The sequence below is a fragment of the Macrobrachium rosenbergii genome, chromosome 44 (genome assembly GCF_040412425.1).
Source record: "Macrobrachium rosenbergii isolate ZJJX-2024 chromosome 44, ASM4041242v1, whole genome shotgun sequence".
Taxonomy (NCBI): domain Eukaryota; kingdom Metazoa; phylum Arthropoda; class Malacostraca; order Decapoda; family Palaemonidae; genus Macrobrachium; species Macrobrachium rosenbergii.
Genome location: NC_089784.1, coordinates 3,592,613 through 3,613,003, shown reverse-complemented (window position 1 = coordinate 3,613,003; position 20,391 = coordinate 3,592,613). Strand labels below are relative to the sequence as shown.

Genomic DNA, 20,391 nt, shown 5'->3' with positions numbered 1-20,391 from the left:
AGACTCCTCTTCAATGACGTCGAAATTGAGGAGTCAGAAGACTGCCACTACGACGCTTTGGAAATCAGGTGAGAGGTCATCTTCCAGAGGCAGAACTGTTGGACGCGAGTGAAGTCATTTAAGAACCTTGAATGTTAAATTTGTTACTCTGTTTTTTCTTTGCAAGGCAAATAGAGGTGACGTATAATTAGACAATAGGCAGACGCATTTGTAGAATGTAACGTACAAGCGCGGGATTTTACATATACTATTTATCCCTAATCCAACTGAGCTTTGATATAGAGTGAAAAGACTGGAATCAAGGAGGTATGTCGCGGCTCCTGCGGATGGAGGGACATATAAGGCTCGCGGCCCCATATTTTGCAATTGGGAAGCATTAAATAGGGTTGAAACGTATCAGTAAACGCTTCGGCTCACCATGTAAGCTGTACCATCACTGAGGGGAGACGAACATTAGTTGGAAGATTTCTGTGAACCTGTTCATTTTAGGCAGTCTCCATTTACGTTTGGGAAGACTGGGTAGGTAGAAATGTACTTATTCGGAACCTATTGGGCAAATCATGAGGCTGCGATCTAATCTAAAGGTCCCTTTCCATATATTTATTTATGTAGTGTTACCATAACAACAAATTTGAATGCATAACGAGAATGAAGGATGTCAGCTATATCTTAATAACTGGCTCTAAATTTCATTTGAAATTGTGAGGCTCCGTGTTAACGAACTAGGGAATAATTAAGCAAATAGACACTCATTTTGATTAATGTATGCTAATGATATCAGTGGTGTTACTATAACAACAAATTTGAATGCATAACGAGAATGAAGGCTGTCAGTTATTTCTTAATAACTGGTTATTGAATTTCATTTGAAATTGTGAGGCTACGTGTTAACGAACCAGCGAATAATTAAGCAAATAGACACGATATGATAGCATGTTAATAATATCAGTAGTGGTAATGATAGTAATCCACATCAGGAATGGAGGTACAGCCACGGCCCCCTTGATGACAAGCATTTGCAGCAAGAACAAGACGGTTCCCGAGATGTTCTCTCATCATCATCAAGTGTACATTAAATTCAGAACTGACGACAGTGCCACCGAAAGGGGATTCAAGATATCCTGGGACTCCGCATCAACTGGTAAGGTGTATGTCTCCTCTCTCTCTCTCTCTCTCTCTCTCTCTCTCTCTCTCTCTCTCTCTCTCTCTCACACACACACACATACACACAAGATATCTTGGAACTTCGGAACCACTGGGAAGGTGTATGTCTTCTCTCTGTCTCTCTGTCTCTCTCTCTCTCTCTCTCTCTCTCTCTCTCTCTCTCTCACAACAAACACACACACACACACACATACACACTCACGCACAAACGCAATCCTCTGAAAATCCTTTCCCATGGTTATTTCCCATTTACTTGGAATTTTCCTTGTAGTAATGAAACACACATTGTATTACGTGGGACATTTCAGTACGTACAAACGTGTATTTAACCATTGTTCAATTTACCATACAGGATGCGGCGGTACACTGACGACTGTCACAGGCGAGATAATTTCCCCCGGGTATCCCCAGCAATACCACGACTTCCTTGACTGCACCTGGTCTATTCGCGTAGGCGAGGGGTCAAAGGTCATGCTGCACTTCATTGACATCAACCTCGAAGAGAATTCCGATTGCTACTTCGACTTTGTTGAGGTAATTATTCACTCAATAAGAGAAACTAAACAACGCTATGCTTTCATTCTCTTTATCGACTTCAAAATATGCGATTAAATTAAGGATTTTCTACAGCATTTTTTCTAACTAAAATTTTATTTGCTTAAGGTTCGCGACGGACCGTCTTCCAGGGCGCCGTCTCTCGGTCGCTTCTGTTCTACTTCTCACGGATTCATATCGATAAATTCCACGTCGAACACCTTGTGGCTGAGATTTCATTCGGATCACAGCCACGTTGGGAGAGGGTTTAAGGCCCAGTATGTCACAGGTAGGTATATTTTCAAGCATATGTCATTTGTTTTATAACTTCCAAGCAGGGCAGCTTGCTAACAGATAAAGCTTTGATGTAAAACCTGATAAAGAGAAGAGGAGAGAGAGAGAGAAACCCCGCGTACAAACAAGTACGATTTCACAAGATTTATGCAAGGTAACTACCACCTGTCACTCACACCTTGAGATTTAACTCCGATTCTCTCTTGACCTCATCCTAGGATGCAACAACGTCCTGAAGGGGTACAGGGGCGTCATCGTGACGCCCAACTACCCGAACCCGTACCCGCATCAGAGAAACTGTACCTGGACCATCATGGCACCGAGGGGAAACTCCATCAACGCATCCTTCAGCCATTTTGTTTTGGAAGATCACATGAACGCCGACAACACGCGATGTCTCTTTGACTACGTCGATGTAATTCTGCTTGTCATTGTTTTGTTAATTTATGACAGTCACGGGTGATCGCACACGGTTGATTATGATGGTCTTGTAGGCAATAGGAAATGGGATCCTCTAATTTGGGGTCTTTCGATAAATGCAAAAATAAGGTTGTTCATTTCCAAAGACTGTCTTGAACAGGCAAAGGATGATGTTAACCCAAATATTTGAACTTGACCCTTTTTTCAGGATCATGGACCAATTTAATTATCAAAAGATAAAAATATTTTTCTGTGCCTCAGTGACCTATTTTAAAGGTCACAGATCATTTTAACATTCATTATTAAAATTTTTCATGAAGCTTAATAGGTAGGTACCCAGTAGGGTAGTAATTGTTTTTCCCAAATATGATTTACCTTGACTAAATTTCAAAATCACAGATAAATTAATAGGCAACATTAAATTTTCTGCAATTTTGATGAGTCTTGATAAACAGGAGACTTGGAAGTTGATAATTATTTTACCAAAATATTGCTAACTTTGAATTTTTATAAGGCTACAGGTCAATTTCAGGGGCAAAATTTTATATTTTAACTTTGTAATTAGTCAGATTTCGTAGGAAGGTGACCTGGGCTGGGTGATCATTCTTTGCCTGGCATCTTTTCTATGTCACAGATCCAGGTAAATGTTAAATGCAAAATTTTTTCCAGAATTTTATGGATTTAGTAGGCATCTACCTAGGGATACATGTTTATTGTTGCACTGTAGTTTAGACCCTAAACTTTTTATTAAGGTCACAGTAATTTTAAAGCACCTACAACATATTTTTCCTCTGATTTCAATGCAATAATACAAGTTATATACTGCAATGATTGCAAACAAGTGCAATGGCCCTATGTGTTGTCATGTGATTGTATTGTGATTTGTTCGTCAAAGCAGGTACAGTTGAAATTGATTTTTATATGATATCACGAAGAGCTATCATGGAAACAATGAATCTTTAAGTAGTTAATCTAAACAAGGGTCTGACTGCAAGAACTGATATATCATGGAATTTTGATGACCTAAGCAACAAAGCCTCCAAGACAGATAAAAAAAGAAGCTGTCGATACCAAGCTTTGGCTGTGCTAATGGTTTTCCTAGTCGCAGTATTTTGGTTATTCTATCAAATCCATATAATCGTCCTTCTAGCTATCATGGTTTTCCGATAACGGAAGGGAGATTCAGTTTCATTAAATAATTTTAGATTCTAGGTTTCACATATCTAAACAGTCTTTGAATATTGAGGAGCTTATTTTTTTAATTAAAATTACCGCCGGAAAAATGTCGAACTGTTGAAGGTCAAAAGTTTGTGATTATTGGAATCAAGAACATCTTGTGGTATGTTTTTTATTTTTTTATTTTACCTTTTTGCAGTTTTAGAGAAATACCATATGATAAAATGCAAGTTTCAAGGGTTGATTTTTACGAAGGCTGATTTGGATAAAGTGAGACGATTTATTTTTAAGCAACCTTTCACTCCAATTTTTAAAGTTAATAATAGAAGTATCAGTAACTCAGTCTTAGTTCTTCCTTCAGCTTGGCCCTATGCCTATTGATAAATGAACAGATGACCCAAAACAAAATTTTCGTTCAATATGTCCTTTGACACCTTCAAAACATTTTTTTCCCACAGGTCAGAGCCCGGCAGAGGGAAGGTTCCCAAGTAGATACGATAGGCCACTATTGCCAAGGAAGGCCAGCTCCCCCACCGATAGTCACCGGCCCGAGAATGGATATTTTGGAGATAAACTTTGTCAGTGACATTTCCGTAGCAGAGAACGGGTTCCGGCTGGAGTGGATAGTCAATGGTTAGAGAGTCATGTTTTCACACCAGTTTGGAATGGATTGACTGAGTTAACCGGGGTCACTGACGCAAGTTTGGGGTAGAAAGAGAATGGTTTGATAGTTACTGTTTTGCACGCCACTTTGAAATGAATAGTTAAGGAATAATCCTTTATTTTACATAACAACAATCTTAATCAATGAGTGAATGATTAGGGAATAATTGATTTTTCATACCAGTGTGGAATGGATTGTGAATGGATGAGGAAGAACTAGTTTCATTTATTGCCATTACATATTTTTAACTCCCAAAAACACAAGGAGATAAAATCAGTTTAAAAGCATCATGACCATAACCTCATGAAGATTCTAGCGATATCTTCTTTTGGAACCTTGGGTAAGTATCTTTAGGACATAAAAATGTACAGAAATTCTTTTGAAATCGTACAGGTTCTAAACGTGTCAACACTTACTTAGAACACGAAAACCTGCTGAATCGAATGTGCTTCTGCAGGAAATAAATAGCGTGGAGAAAGTAGAAAATAAAAAAATAAACAGATAAAGAAAAGTGATAAAGACAATAAGCACAAATGCACAGGGCCCAAGGAAACAGAGAATAAGCAAAATCTAATTCTTTCTTTTCAGGTTGTGGACGAGAGCTCACGAAATTCTCGGGCACGTTCACAAGTCCCAACTACCCAAACGACTATCCCGTCAACACTGACTGTGAGTGGTTCATCAAAACAGCACCAGGAACCAGGATCAAGATTACTGTTCACGACTTCGACTTGGAAACGGCCGATGACTGCATATACGACAAACTCAGGGTGAGTGCTTGAACAACTGACGGTAAGTTATGAAACGGCAGATTCCTGCATGAGCAAAAAAAGCTTAAGTCAACTGAGATTTCAAAGAAAATGGGATTAGAGTGGTTGCGGTAACAGGAGATTACTGCCTATATCACAAACTAGTTCTTCGTTGGAGGGGTGGATAGAGCTGTCGCCTGGCACGCTGTTGACCCAGCGTTCGACTCTCCCGCCGGCTAATGAAGAATTAGAGGAATTTATTTCTGGTGATAGACATTCATTTCTCGTCATAATGTGGTTCGGATCCCACAATAAGCTGTAGGTAACCAGTTCGTTCTTAGCCACGTAAAATAAATCTAATCCTTCGGGTCAGCCCTAGGAGAGCTGTTAACCAGCTCAGTGGTCTGGTTAAACTAAGATATACTTAACTTATATTACAAGCTGGAGGTGTGTGTAAGTGTGTAGAAATTATCCGCAGTGATACAACCAAGCCTACTGGTGTGTGTCACTGCGGCTAATTTCTACACACACACACACACACACACACACACACACACACACACACACACACACACGTATATCCAATTGACCATAAACATTTTAGAGAATGAGGAACGATAATGATGTTGCGTGACCTCAAAGAGATGAAGAGAGACAGAGAGGAGTATAGACGATTTGTTCACGTCAAGTCTGTGATCCTCTGTATTTTATTAGCTATGGAGAACAAATGATCTTAACTAATAACAAAATGTATATCATATAAGATGCATTGAAAACTAGAAAATAAAGAACGTAATCGTGTATACGAGGCATTTGTCTGTAAGGTGTGCTTATAGACATCTGTCAGGGTTCTTGTCATTATAAATATATAGCAGAAAAAACGAGTGGTCACCATTTCTGCCAAAATATCCAAGAAGGTACTAACAATTTTTAATACAATTTTTTCATAAAAACCTGATAACAGCATGAATCACTTAAATGGCGAAAAAAAATCCACCGTGCTGCAAATGTAAATATATATTAGAAAACATACTGTATGTACGATACATGTACATGCGCTACCGGGCTCTAAGCGATGTCAGGCTGGGCAGCCGATCGAGACTACACGGTCTACCCTAAAGCCAAATCACAGTCCTTCAAAAAGAAGGAATCGTGCTTACCCCATACAAAAAATGGGAAATAAGCACGTTAAAAGAAGAAGACTGTATGTACGTTATACACAAACGAGAACTTTTGAGATCCTGTTCGATTCTCCTTCTGACTCAGATTGAGAAAGAAAACCAAGCAGGTTCTCAAAAGTTCTCGTTTGTATTATATATTTCTAATATATATTTACATTTGCACCACTGTGGATTTCTTCACCTACTGAATTTTTGTTAAAACTGTGCATGTCTAATTTATATTTGCATTTTTGTTAAAACAATGTATCATCATCATCATCCAGGTGCCATATCCCCAAGGACGTCGGCAATCATGGCTCGCCACTCCTCTCTCTATTTCTGGCTCTCTGCAGCAACTGAGCTGCAGACATTCTTCCTCCAGTCATTTTTCACCAATCCATCCATATATTTTTGTCTAGGTCTTCCTCTCGGCCTCCTTCCATTGACTTTACCAGTGAGAGAGAGATGTTCTAGTTCTTGTCTTCTCACTATGTATGTTTACAGGTAACTTTAAAGCTCTCTACTTGACAGATCTACGGAGGAGAAAACGAGAAATCCCCGCTGTTAACAACCATGTGTCACAAGAAGAGGATTCCTTTGGAATTTACGACTCAAGGGAACAATGCCTACCTCGCGTTCCACAGCGATCAGACTGTGCGGGGAAAGGGCTTCAATATCTCCTACACCACACTTCCTGGCGGTGAGTTCGAAGTTTGAAGTTCATGTTTCCGTGTTCAGTATATCAAAGACAAAAGGGCAGCATCCTTATACTTGGACCTAATCCTGACTGAGATTTAGCCCACACACACACACACACACACACACACACACACACACACACACACACACACACACACACACACACATATATATATATATATATATATATATATATATATATATATATATATATATTACTAAAGGACCTCATTCAAACTGGATGGTATCTAATGGAGTATTTGTTCAGGAAAAGTTACACACAGATATAAATACAGCTGGACTACGCGTCTGCTCATTGTACAGATACTTGATGATGTGGGCTGTTTGTCCAAGAAAGCTTGTAACTTTTTCTGAATAAATACTCCATTAAATACCATCCAGTTTGAATGAGGTCCTTTTAGTAATTCTACTAATGCACAGAACAAGTGTGTATGTGATAAAGTTAATATGTATATATATATATATATATATATATATATATATATATATATATATATATATATATATATATATATATATATATATATATATACAGTATATATGTATATATGGTAACAGTGTCTACATCTAAATTCCTGTAGCAATCTTTACTGAAGAAGTGAGCTGCAGGTATTGGATACATATAAAAGAAAAAACCCGACCCTATGGAGATGCATTGTATTCGCGTACCATGCATTGTCACAATGCATAGTAATGCGTCTGTGGGAGAGTAGGACAGAGATTTGAGATAGTTACGCCATGCTGAAGTAACAGGGAAATATGCTGGTGAAAAGACTGTATAATTCGGGCTTATTAAGAAAAACGATGGGAATAAGTCCTAGAAAGTGCTGGATTGATGGGAAGAAAGAGACACTGGAATGCGCATGCGCATGCGCACAAGACATGTGAATGGAACAACGTGTGTACAGAGTGAGCAACGTCCTGCTTATAAATCCTCCGTTTGTGTATGTGAAGTGGAGATTTGCCTGCACAGATGTTTATCTATTTATCCTCGATTTATTTGTTAAATTATGAATGTGACAGTGACCATTGCGAAGCAATTTCAAAGCAATTTCACTAGAGCCACCCCAGTCAGTGGAAAATGCCTAATTAGCTGTATATATATATATATATATATATATATATATATATATATATATATATATATATATATATATATATATATATATATATATATATATATATATATATACAGGGTGCAGCATAAGTAACGCCCTTTGTTTAAGTGGAACAAAATTAAAGCATTTTTGATTACCCTTTATTTTTTCGAACATGAATGTATTGCCACGGCATAATAGATTAATATAATATATTAATCTATTAACCTGTGGCAATTCATTTATGTTCGAAAAAATAAAGGATAATCAAAAAGGCTTTAATTTTGTTCCACTTAAACAAAAGGGCGTTACTTTACTTATGCCACCCTGTATATATATATATATATATATATATATATATATATATATATATATATATATATATATATATATATATATATATATATATATATATATATGTGTGTGTGTGTGTGTGTGTGTGTGTGTGTGTGTGTTTGTCTGTATGTATGTGCGTGTATCTATTTATCCATTTATCGATCTATAAACATGTATTGTAAAATTGATTTTCGTAATTTCAATCAGGATGCGGAGGTTCCTTCACAGCCATCAAAGGAAGCATCCATTCTCCTAACTACCCAGCAAATTACGACTCTCATTCCGACTGTGTCTGGGTCATCACTGTCGATCAACAACACATCGTCGAACTCAACTTCGTCGACTTCGATGTCGAACCACACACAAACTGCTCTTACGATTTCGTCTCGGTAAGTGGCGAATGTCGACGAATTTCTAATCTGATTAATATTGTTATAATTACTGTTATTGTTTAAAATGTGGCCTTATTTTTTCTTCATTGAATATTGTGATCATAACATTATTTTCTTTATCTACCATGTTTAAGGTCCATGATGGAGACAGTACGGACGCTCCTCAAATTCTCCAACACTGTGGACCAAATCTTCCGTCGCCACCTTCTCTGAAGTCTACGGGAAACTCCTTGACAGTCAGACTGATGGCAGACGTGTCCTTTGGAGCTAAAGGATTCCTGGCCAATTACACAAGGGTAATACATACATTACATACATATATATATATATATATATATATATATATATATATATATATATATATATATATATATATATATATATATATATATATATATATATATTGTAAGTAGTGGACTCAGTCAAGATTAAGGAGTTATCGGAATATTGTAATTTAATTTTCATCATACTTCAGCGTTCATAATGTTTTACGAAGTATAACAACCTTCATATTCTAATCTATTTTCAAGCCCATTTCAAAGCTCGCAGCTTAATGCAAATAATAAGAATATCTTTTCCTTTCATAGGGTTGTGGCGCTACCATCGACGTCAGCTTGGAGGAGAGTGGCGAGCTGTCGTCGCCTCATTATCCTCATTACTATATTCCGATGCTCAATTGTTCCTGGCATTTACAGGCGCCGGAGGGTAAGTTACCATTTCAGTGGGATAAATACTGCATTTTTTTCCGTATCCATTTTAAATTGCGCTCTTTGCTTGGCGAATTGGTTGAGCGGTAGTCTGACATGCTGATAGTAAATGTATTATTACAATCATCATTTTTATTAATTACATATAACGAGAGGCGAGAGGGTACGGGATAATATTCGGTAAATATTTTCATACGAAAATTTACAAAGACATTTTTTTTGGAGAAAGGTATCACTGTGGACTTTATGCTTCACTTTATGACTAACTATATTTTGAGACGTTACAATTATTATTATTATTATTATTATTATTATTATTATTATTATTATTATTATTATTATTATTATTATTATTATTTCAGGATCCAGAATTTTGGTACACATTGTTCACCTTGATATAGACACTTGGACAGTGACGGCGGAGAACTGCACGAGAGAATACATTTCTGTAAGTGTTTACTTTACGAATAACTGTATCATTGTACTTCATACGTTAATGTCTGTCTCAAGCACGAATGCAAGAGTAGGGTTGACCGAAAGGGGTAACTATTTGCTTTAATTTAAAAAAAAAATGAGCTGGAGAGTTGTAAGACAGAGAGATTTCCAAAGAGTTTGTTGAGAGAAAGAAATGTTTGGTCATAAGGGATGAACTGCTGGTTTTGATAAGAACATCCAATTATATCAAGCTTAAGAAGACAAAAGCCATTACTTATTATAACTGGCTTAAAAAAAATCATTTTCAGTTACACAGCTTAAATAATAATTTCCAGTTATTTGGCTAATAGTGATTTCACCTAAGGGACATAATTAATAATTGCCAGTTACACGGCTCAAATAACAGCTCCCAGTTACAAGGATGAAATAACGATATATATTAATTCCTAGCAGTGAGTTCAGTGCCGACACGAATCGGAATAACTCACAGCCATATAATAGCTTTGGGTGAGAATAAATATGATATAAAGTCGAACAGTATTTCACGATGAATATGCAGTTTTAAGATAAGACTGAACATACACAAATGATTGACGTAATCACGAATAGTGTGGTAACTTTATATGCTTTCAGTTTCTAGTAATGATTCATTATAAATTCAGTGCCAAAATGATAGAGAAAATCGATTACTCAGGACACTTTTGACTTAGTTCATTTCTGGGATTTCAAATATGGATAACGCCATTGAAGAACAGGTTCCAGCCTTTATCACTTTACTCGGAGAAATTTGGGCAAGCTGACCTAAAATATACGTACTCAGTACCGTGAGACAAAGGATTTAGATTTCCATATTGGGTATTCTGCTTGCAGGGGATATTAGCATAATGAAGCGTCCTGAAGGACAAATCTGAGTACAAATCTGGGATTGAAAAGGAATAATACTTATGGTTTCATTTTGAACAGGTCAGAGATGGACCCTAGAACGATCTTGTAAATTAATAATGTAAGGGAAAAATTTTTGTCTTCATTATGAACAGGCCAGAGATGAACCCACGAACGATCTTGTAAATTAATAATGTAAGGGAACAATATTTATGTCTTCATTATGTACAGGTCAGATGGACCCATGAACGATCCTGTAAATTAGTAATGTAAGGGATAATATTTATGTCTTCATTATGAACAGGTCAGAGATGAACCCATGAACGATCCTGTAAATTAATAATGTAAGGAAACAATATTTATGTCTTCATTATGAACAGGTCAGATGGACCCACGAACGATCCTGTAAATTAGTTATGTGAGGGAAAAATATTCATGTCTTCATTATGAACAGATCAGAGATGGACCCATGAACAATCCTGTAACTTAATAATATAGGGGAAAAATATTTGTCTTCACTGAACAGGTCAGATGGACCAATGAACGATCCTGTAAATTAACAACTAAGGGGACAATATTTATGTCTTCATTATGAACAAGTAAGATAGACCAATGAACGATCCTGTCAATTAATAACTAAGGGAAAAATATTCACGTCTTCATTACGAACAGATCAGAGATGGCCCCATGAACGATTCCCCAGAGATCGGCAGATATTGTGGACACCGAGCACCGAGATCCATAACCTCTACCGCTAATTACCTCACAGTGAACATCTTCAAAGATTATGGATTTGGAGTCGGATTCAGGTGAGACTGATCAATTTCCCACCAACATCAAAATTGTTTTTTTATTAACACCGAACCGATGTTATAGAGGATGCATGGCGAAGATGAAGTTTTTAAGAATCGTTAGGAGCTTTTCTAAGGACACTAAAGATTATGTTATGTTATGTAAATTAGGAGTAACTTTGATGTAAAAACAGATCTCAGGCAAGTGTATTTAATGTCTCTGCTCACTTAAAATCTACGAGTAGCGATAAGCGAAATAAAGAACTATCAGAAGATAGGTTAACGGTTCAAAAGTTAAGTATACCTTAGTTTAACCAGACCACTGAGCTGATCAACAGCTCTCCTAGGGCTGGCCCGAAGGATTAGGCTTACTTTACGTGGCTAAGAACGGGTCCTAGAGCTTAATGTGGAATCCGAACCACATTATAACGAGAAATGAATTTCTATCACCAGAAATAAATTTCTCTAATTCTTCAGCGCTAGCCGAGAACGACACCAACCCGTCCAATGAGGAACTAGGTTAATTGTTCAGGTTAATGAAATAAGAGAACAAGTTGTGTCTGGATGATGGTATTGCTAATGTTTGCCGGTGAACTATGTTGACTGGTGACAGTATTAAAAAGCAACAGAGGATGATGAACGAGTTTGAAAGGGGGTTTTAAGAGGAAAATAAATCTGAATTAAATGTAAGGAAATGTACAGCCACTGAGAGTAAATGGAAGTCAGGAATAAAGAGTGATGAATGTTGATATATACATAATGGTAGGATAGTTGTGGATTACTTATATAGAGATTCAGGACTGAATATTATGGATGGGGTAAATAATATGACAAAAGCTCAGTAGAATTTACAGAAAGGAACTACAGTTTCAGGGAGGCTGATGCAGAAAGTATTAAGTGGCGTTTTAGCCAGCCCCTTTCCACGAAAGTCAAGCATCACATAGTTTGAATAATGAACTGGATTGTTTAGAAGAGGACTAACCTTGGTGAAAGGATGAATGAATAATTCGGAAGGGTTAAAAGAAAAGAGGCCATGAAAGCTAGAAAATGCCGATTTGAGGAAGGAGTAAGTGAGAGAAGGAGAAGACACTGATAATATTTGGGAAATGTGGGAGCGAATTCAAGATGCGAAAATTAGTGTTGCATTAGGGCTTGCCAGGCTGCTAATGGAGCCTTGGCTTAGGGAAATCCAACAGTATGGAACCGTGACGGTTTTTCAGACGGCTGTTCCGTGATTCAGTGGTTAAACGGGAAATATGACAGCAACTGTTGTCGATTTTATTTCTTTTGTTTGTCTAACCTTCCTATGGAGAACGGCTTACTGATGAAAACAAACTGCCTCACCTTCATGAAATATATATATATGTTATATATCTACATAACAAACCTGCAGGTTTAAGCCTAGCACCATCAGTTCAATCGAAGTTGTACACACGAATGCATGTGTTTGTGTACACATACATATTTTAAATATTCGTTTGCTAATCTTACGACTCTACATACCCTTCCTCAGAGCCACATACAGCGTACTGACCTCGACATGCGGTGGCGACCTGACCTCTCTAGCGGGAGAATTAGCGAGTCCTGAATATCCCCAACCTTATCCAGTTTCCGTTGACTGCATATGGACGATAAACGCTGGTCCAGGTAAGACAATTATCGTGTGGTCATATTGTCCAGAGTTCTTAACTTAGCTTCTCAAAAAGAAGTGGAAAACCTATATATATATATATATATATATATATATATATATATATATATATATATATATATATATATATATATATATAATAATAATAATAATAATATATATATAAATTTCTGACTCACATCAGGATTGAACCCAGGTCTTTCAATTGAAAGGCAAGGGCGCTGCCCACTAGGCCATACAATTAATGACTTGTATGGCCTAGTGGGCAGCGGCCTTGCCGTTCAATTGAAAGACCTGGGTTCGATCCTGATGTGAGTCAGAAATTTATTTCCGTTCCACACGTGATTGTGTTGATTATTTCTGTCTATCTATCTATCTATCTATCTATCTATCTATCTATCTATGTACATGTGTGTATAATATCTTGTAAACACGTTCGCATATATGTAATTGATATCTATAAAGAAGGAATATCAGAATAATGTCATTACTCTTTACTAGACCCTTCAAAGTAATTTTATTGTCAAACTTGGAACTCTGCCAATTTCCATTTTCTTGACTCTTATAACCTTTCATCTTTTATTAGATGGTTGAAGCTTTTCATTCAAAGGTAAGGAACAGTATTCTTCCTTTTCACTTCTCTTTCTCGTTTCCTTGAAGCTCAGTCTACGAGTGTGCACTTGGTCGGACGTCCTATTAGCCTCTGCAATAAAGATTCGCATTTCTTCCTTTCTAGGCAATCGACTGCAACTCAACTTCGAAGACTTCGACATCGAAGAATCTGACGGATGCAACAGCGATTATCTAGAGGTGCACCAGCAGGATCCCACAGGACCTCTCCTCCTTCATAACTGTTCATCGCCCCCTTTTGCATCTTCCTCCTCCTCCTCCGCCTCCTCCTCTCTTTAGCGTTGTCGGTTCCTCCGTCCATCACAGCCCACAACAAGATGTGGATTAAGTTCAAGTCCGACGAAGCCAATGCTGGGGCTAGAGGCTTCTTGGCTTCTTATAACATAGGTATCTGGAAAGTTGAGTTCTACGTCTTAGGCCTATAGAGCCTTGAGCCTATAGCAACACAGGTATTAGACAGATAGCGTTAAATGTATACCTTTCTGCATTTATCATCATTATATTTACCATAGAGGCTCCTTGGCTTCTTATAGCATAGGTATCTGGAAAGTTGAGTTCTACGCCTTAGGCCTATAGAGCTTTGAGCCTTGATCCTATAGCAACACAGGTATTATAATAGACAGATAGCGTTAAATGTACACCTTTCTGCATTTATTATTATCATTTTTAAACCATAGTTTTTCTATTTTCCAGTTTTTGGCGACGACATATTCGGGGACTCGGGTGAGGTCGTCTCCCCATTGTACCCTCACTTCTTCCACTCTCAGGAGGACATCTTGTGGACGATCTCTGTGCCAAGGGGAAAGTACGTGTCCGTCCGCATAGAAGAAATGCTGATAGAGAGGAATCCCATGAACGATGACTGCTATGCAACTCTTGTGGTGAGGATGATCGCTGTGACTGGTGTGATATGATGCTAGGGATCATTTTCCAGGTATTCCTTAAGGCAGTGTGAAGTACAGTGGCTCCACAACCCACCACCTGCAGATTCGTTCTGGTTGCGTCAGTGGCCACAGTCAGATCTATTTGAGGGTAGTTGCCTCCAAACTGGTTATGTTCATCTGCGTTAGGTTAGGTTAGGTAATTTCTGACTGCATGAGAAACGTGACTGACATCATCTGAATAAAAAGCAATCCCAAATGAGCCATCTTGCAGAGCTGAACGGATTATCAGTGACAGCTATTTTCGTATGGTTCCAGGTTCTTATTCAGTCTTTGATGGTTTAATGTATGAGGTCATTTTAGATTATTGTTATTATAATAATTATTACTGTAAATTGTACAAATTCATCCGTCAGAGTCTGAATGTGGGGTGATCGCTATCTTACCTGTTAAAGAAATAAGCTTGTTGTTAAAAAAAACTAACTAATATATATATATATATATATATATATATATATATATATATATATATATATATATATATATATATACATGTGTGTATGTATTTATGTATCTATATATGTATATATATTTATATACATATATAGATATATGTCTATATATATATATATATATATATATATATATATATATATATATATATATATATATACATACATACATACATACATAACATTTATATCCCTTTCCTAAATCTTAGTTCTACGATGGGAGGAACGCACTCGAAACGGCTCCCTCCCTCGGCACCTTCTGCGGGAATCAGCCGCCTGACAACCGCATCGTGTCTACCGGAAGTACCGTCACGCTGCGGTTCAGCACGACGAATTTCTTCAGGGGTTCTCGATTCCGGCTCACCTACGTTTCCGCGGACGAAGGCGGCGGCTCAGGTGTAACTCAGACAGGTAGGAGTCCAGTTAATTAACGACTGGTCAGTGCTATCTGTGAGGAAATTCGTTTATTGTTATTATTATTATTATTATTATTATTATTATTATTATTATTATTATTATTATTATTAAAATAGCATATTCATTATTATTATTATTATTATTATTATTATTCTTAAAATGGAGAAGTAAATCCACAGTTATGGAAATTCGGTTATTATTATTATTATTATTATTATTATTATTATTATTATTATTATTATTATTATTATTATTATTATTATTATTATTATATTATTAAAAATATTCATAGTAGCATGATTCTTAAAATGGAGAAGTAAATCCACAGATTATGGAAGCTTTCAGGAACTTGTTGCTCCCCTTTATTATTATTATTATTAGTTACATAACTGTGGATTTGTTTCTCAATTATTTATTATTATTATTATTATTATTATTATTATTATTATTATTATTATTATAGTACTGTACAAATTCATATACAAAACCCATATATTCCATTAGTTTACTGAACAAGCTTCCTCATGACATAAAACCCTTATGCGACAGGAAAATCATAAATGAAATAATAAATACATAAAAATAATAAACAATAGTTGAAGACAGACATTTTTACTAGGCGCTGTGAAGACAAGTAAATGCACTTTTTACTAATCGTAAATTGCTCTGTAAGAAATACCTAATATGATATAAGATATGGCTACTGTGAAGGAAAGAAAGGAATGAAGAGGGTTTAAGCTTCTATCTTATACTTTTCACCCGTTTCTTAAAGTGTCTTCGTCCCCAGCTGTCCAACTTCTCGATCTCGCTCAAGTTTTCTTCTCGCGGTGAAGCGCAAATTCTTCGGTACTTCTGTATAAGCGTCTCGGAATGCTATCGAGTGAGCTCTTTGAACTGAATTAATAATAATAATAATAAATAATAATAATAATAATAATAATAATAATAATAAACTTTTAACTATTTGAACAGTATTTCAGAGCCTGAGAGCGAAGATTAGGTTGTGGTATTTCACGCCACAAGAAAGTTTTATCAGTAATCATCAGTTTAGAATTAAACTTAACCTTGTTCTAAAGGATTTACAGTAGCGTGTAAACAGAACACTAATGGCTGAATAATCTTTCAAGATAAAAGTTGTAAAAGAATGTCAGAGATTTTTTCATAGTTTTACAGTTTCCATGCAAGTGGATTTCTCAGATCCCGTAGGGGGGTAGCGCCGTCAGTGCACCTCATGCGGCGCGCTGTAGGCATTACTTAAAGGTCTTTGCAGCGTTCCTTCGACCCCTAGCTGCAACCCTTTTCGTTCCTTTTACTGTACCTCCGTCCGCATTCTCTTTCATCCATCTTACTTCCCCACCGTCTCCTAACAATAGATTCAGCTCTGAATGACCTCATAGGACCCAGCGCTTGGCCTTTGATCTAAATTCTATGTTCTATTCTATTCAGATCTCGTACAAAAACATAATCATTACGAAGACAAGCTCGCCGATATACACACGCACACACACGTCCATATACATACATACATACATACATACATACATACATACATACATACATACATACATAGATCATTTATTTGTATTTATTTATATCTATATACATGTAATAGCTGATAAACATCAGCATGCCCATTAAAGTATAAAAACCTATCTAGATAATTCAGACAGTATGAACATATGTATGATCGACATAACACATTATAAATATTAACTGTAAATCTTGCATTTCAACGCACCCAAAGGAAGCAGCAACTGCACGTACCAAGTGCGCCTGAATGGAACCCACATCTTCCGCAATCCTGGATACCCTGGGTATGCCCACAACCTCGACTGCGAGTGGATCATTGAGGCCGATCCCCACAACAGCATTTCGATCTTCGTGAACTACGAATTGGAAGAATCATCGTCCTGTTATTACGATCGTCTCTTGATCTACGATGGTAAGTGGATTTTGGTCCTTTTTTAAGAATTAGGTCGCGTAGGGTCGTGAACTTTTTCCGAATGGAGGGATCTGCAGTTATATTTCTCAGTGATCAGTTGCCATCATGAGAATGACCAAGTAAGCGACGAATTTCTAAGAATGGTGAGTACCACCATGACCTCTTTTATGATGGCCAAATTGCTGCTGCCACGGACTTTCAGACTGACTATAGGAACCACCGTGACTATTTATGAATGAAAAAGCACATAATCTTTTCGAGACTGAGATATTTGAGGAACAACCAAGTAACGCCATAACCTTTTCAAGAGCGACTAAACTTTGGTAGTAATGAACTACGATCATGATGGTTACATGACTGAGAAAGTTCTACAAGATTATTTTTTTTAAGGAGCCAAGTGACGTCTTGACGTTTAGAAGAAGAGGCAATTACCTTAGTGGCCTCATATGAAAAGGTGATCATGACCTTTTTAAGGTTGCGATCACGTTTCCAGCTATTTCCAAAAATTTTCCTAGCTATTTTAAGAGTTGTTAAATTCTATTCTGGCCCTTCAGAGAATGGCCTGGTACAGCCATTACCTGGTAGCCAATGGGCTTGGACACTTTTGATGTAGGAAATAGCCGTAAAATACGCAGTAAGCTTGATAAAACTGCTGACACATTAATACACGTTCTCTTTGCACTGAAATGATCCCAAATGCTTTCCAATTTTTATTTGATTATTATTTTTCTTATTCAGTATCTGCAGTAATTTTCACGTTATCTTTCGCAGGCCTCGAAGGCACCCAGAACTGGAATCTGACTCGCAAGCTGTGCCGGCGAGACCAACAAAGTGAGGGCCATTTCTTCTCTTCAGGAAGATTCCTCAGAGTAAGGTTCATCACCGACAGCAGTTATGCAAGGACGGGCTTCACTGCGATAGCAAGAGAAGGTGCGGAAGTTTTCTAGTACTGATCGCTAATCACAACTTTAATTCAGCATATATATATATATATATATATATATATATATATATATATATATATATATATATATATATATATAAATTATCATAAGATTGTTCATGACACTTGAGAACAATTGTTCAGTTTTTACAATCAAAACATTCAATTACTTTTCAAGATGGTCTAGCTAGTATGAGTCCATCGTGAAATCAAAATCATTCACATCTCAACAGTCTGTGGTGGGTATCTTCACGGTCCTGAAGGGCAGATATCAACTCCCAGATACCCAGAAAACTACCCCAATTACCTGAACTGCGACTGGATTATCAAAGTGGGCATCGGGAGAACTATCAAATTAGAATTTGACGATTTCAAAGTGATGAACACAACACCTGCATGCGGTGGCGACTACCTGTTGGTAAGTGTTACGGAGCTTGTTGGGGGCAAAGAGATTTTCTTTCACTGCTATCGTGTGTGTGTGTGTGTGTGTGTGTAAGCAACTCTTTCCAAAACGGCCGGACGAATTTTTCTGTTTGCACATGTAAATATCTTTCTCTCCGAGACTTCATCATTGAAAAAAATGTTCGTTTCAACAAATATTATTAGGATTCCGTGGTTCATGGCTCCCGAGACCTTTCTTCCTTTACGTGACCTTGGCCCCCGTAGGGGGGGTAGTAACGTCAGTGCACCTCACGCGTGCCCACTGTAGCCATTACTTAATTAAGATTCTTTCCAGCATCCCTCGACACCTATTGACAGCGACTGTCACTATCAATAGCTTTTACAAGCTTTCCTCTGTTGCGCTGACGTCATTCGCATAACAGCTCTGTTCTGTTGACAGGCGCGGAATGGAGAGAGCCTCTCGTCGCCTTACCTCGGAATCGGGAAGTTCTGTGGTACTTCGATTCCTCAAATCCCTGAGAGCTCCTCGAACGTAGTTCGTCTGCATTTCGTCTCTGATTCTAATATCAATGAAAAGGTAAGAGTATGAGGACAAAACCAGTATTCCTTCGTATTTTACATGTGCATATTGCATATTGGTGTATAGCTGATGTGTGTGCATATATATATATATATATATATATATATATATATATATATATATATATATATATATTAACTTTATCACATACACAATTGTTCTGTGCATTAGTAGAATTACTAAAGGACCTCATTCAAACTGGATGGCATCTAATGGAGTATATTTATTCAGAAAAAAGTTACATGCTTTCTTGGACAACGTGAACTGTTTGTCCAAGAAAGCTTGTAACTTTTTCTGAATAAATACTCCATTTGATACCACCCAGTTTGAATGAGGTCCTTTAATATATATATATATATATATATATATATATATATATATATATATATATATATATATATATATATATATATATATATATATATATATATATATATATATAATTTATATAACTTCCTTCATCTTCACTCAGGATTCAAACTTCGATTCTACGAGGAAGCAGCCTCATGCGGCGGTCTCCACCACGTCACATCGGACCTTCCCAAACTGACCCTCAGTTCTCCCAATTACCCAAATCCTCCCAATCCCCACACCGAGTGTTCTTGGACCGTCATGGGACCAGCAGGAAAGTCCATTGCTTTTAATGTCATCGAAATGGACATCCTAACTTACAAGTAAGTTAGTCGCTTTGAAAGTTTTTTTTTTTTTTGTTCTGACTTCGTATAGTTCTTCTTAAACACGAACGGTTTATCACTTTATATGGTAATGAATGGAATTGCCTATTTTGTGTTTCTGAAATGGTTTTGATTGCATTTATGTACTTAGTATTTTCCTGAAGATAAAACTGATATGTTCGCTCTCGTAAATAACGCTTGTCTATGTCACCATGAATCTAAAAACCTATATCATCAC

General features: G+C 37.0%; 1 protein-coding gene across 1 annotated transcript in view; it reads left to right on the top strand.

Moving 5' to 3' along the window:
* Positions 1-20,391, top strand: part of LOC136829271 (cubilin-like) — a 174,353-nt gene that overhangs the window by 126,368 nt on the left and 27,594 nt on the right. The window contains 23 exon segments of the mRNA XM_067087610.1: positions 1-68; positions 978-1,141; positions 1,517-1,698; positions 1,828-1,987; positions 2,211-2,407; positions 4,047-4,221; positions 4,841-5,022; positions 6,693-6,861; positions 8,522-8,703; positions 8,841-9,002; positions 9,294-9,411; positions 9,776-9,861; positions 11,403-11,539; positions 13,035-13,168; positions 13,909-14,032; positions 14,074-14,189; positions 14,496-14,683; positions 15,405-15,606; positions 17,357-17,554; positions 18,326-18,484; positions 18,731-18,915; positions 19,339-19,477; positions 19,952-20,153. The exon segment at positions 1-68 is cut by the window's left edge and continues 119 nt beyond it. Of these exon segments, the coding sequence (XP_066943711.1) occupies positions 1-68; positions 978-1,141; positions 1,517-1,698; positions 1,828-1,987; positions 2,211-2,407; positions 4,047-4,221; positions 4,841-5,022; positions 6,693-6,861; positions 8,522-8,703; positions 8,841-9,002; positions 9,294-9,411; positions 9,776-9,861; positions 11,403-11,539; positions 13,035-13,168; positions 13,909-14,032; positions 14,074-14,189; positions 14,496-14,683; positions 15,405-15,606; positions 17,357-17,554; positions 18,326-18,484; positions 18,731-18,915; positions 19,339-19,477; positions 19,952-20,153 (3,629 nt within the window).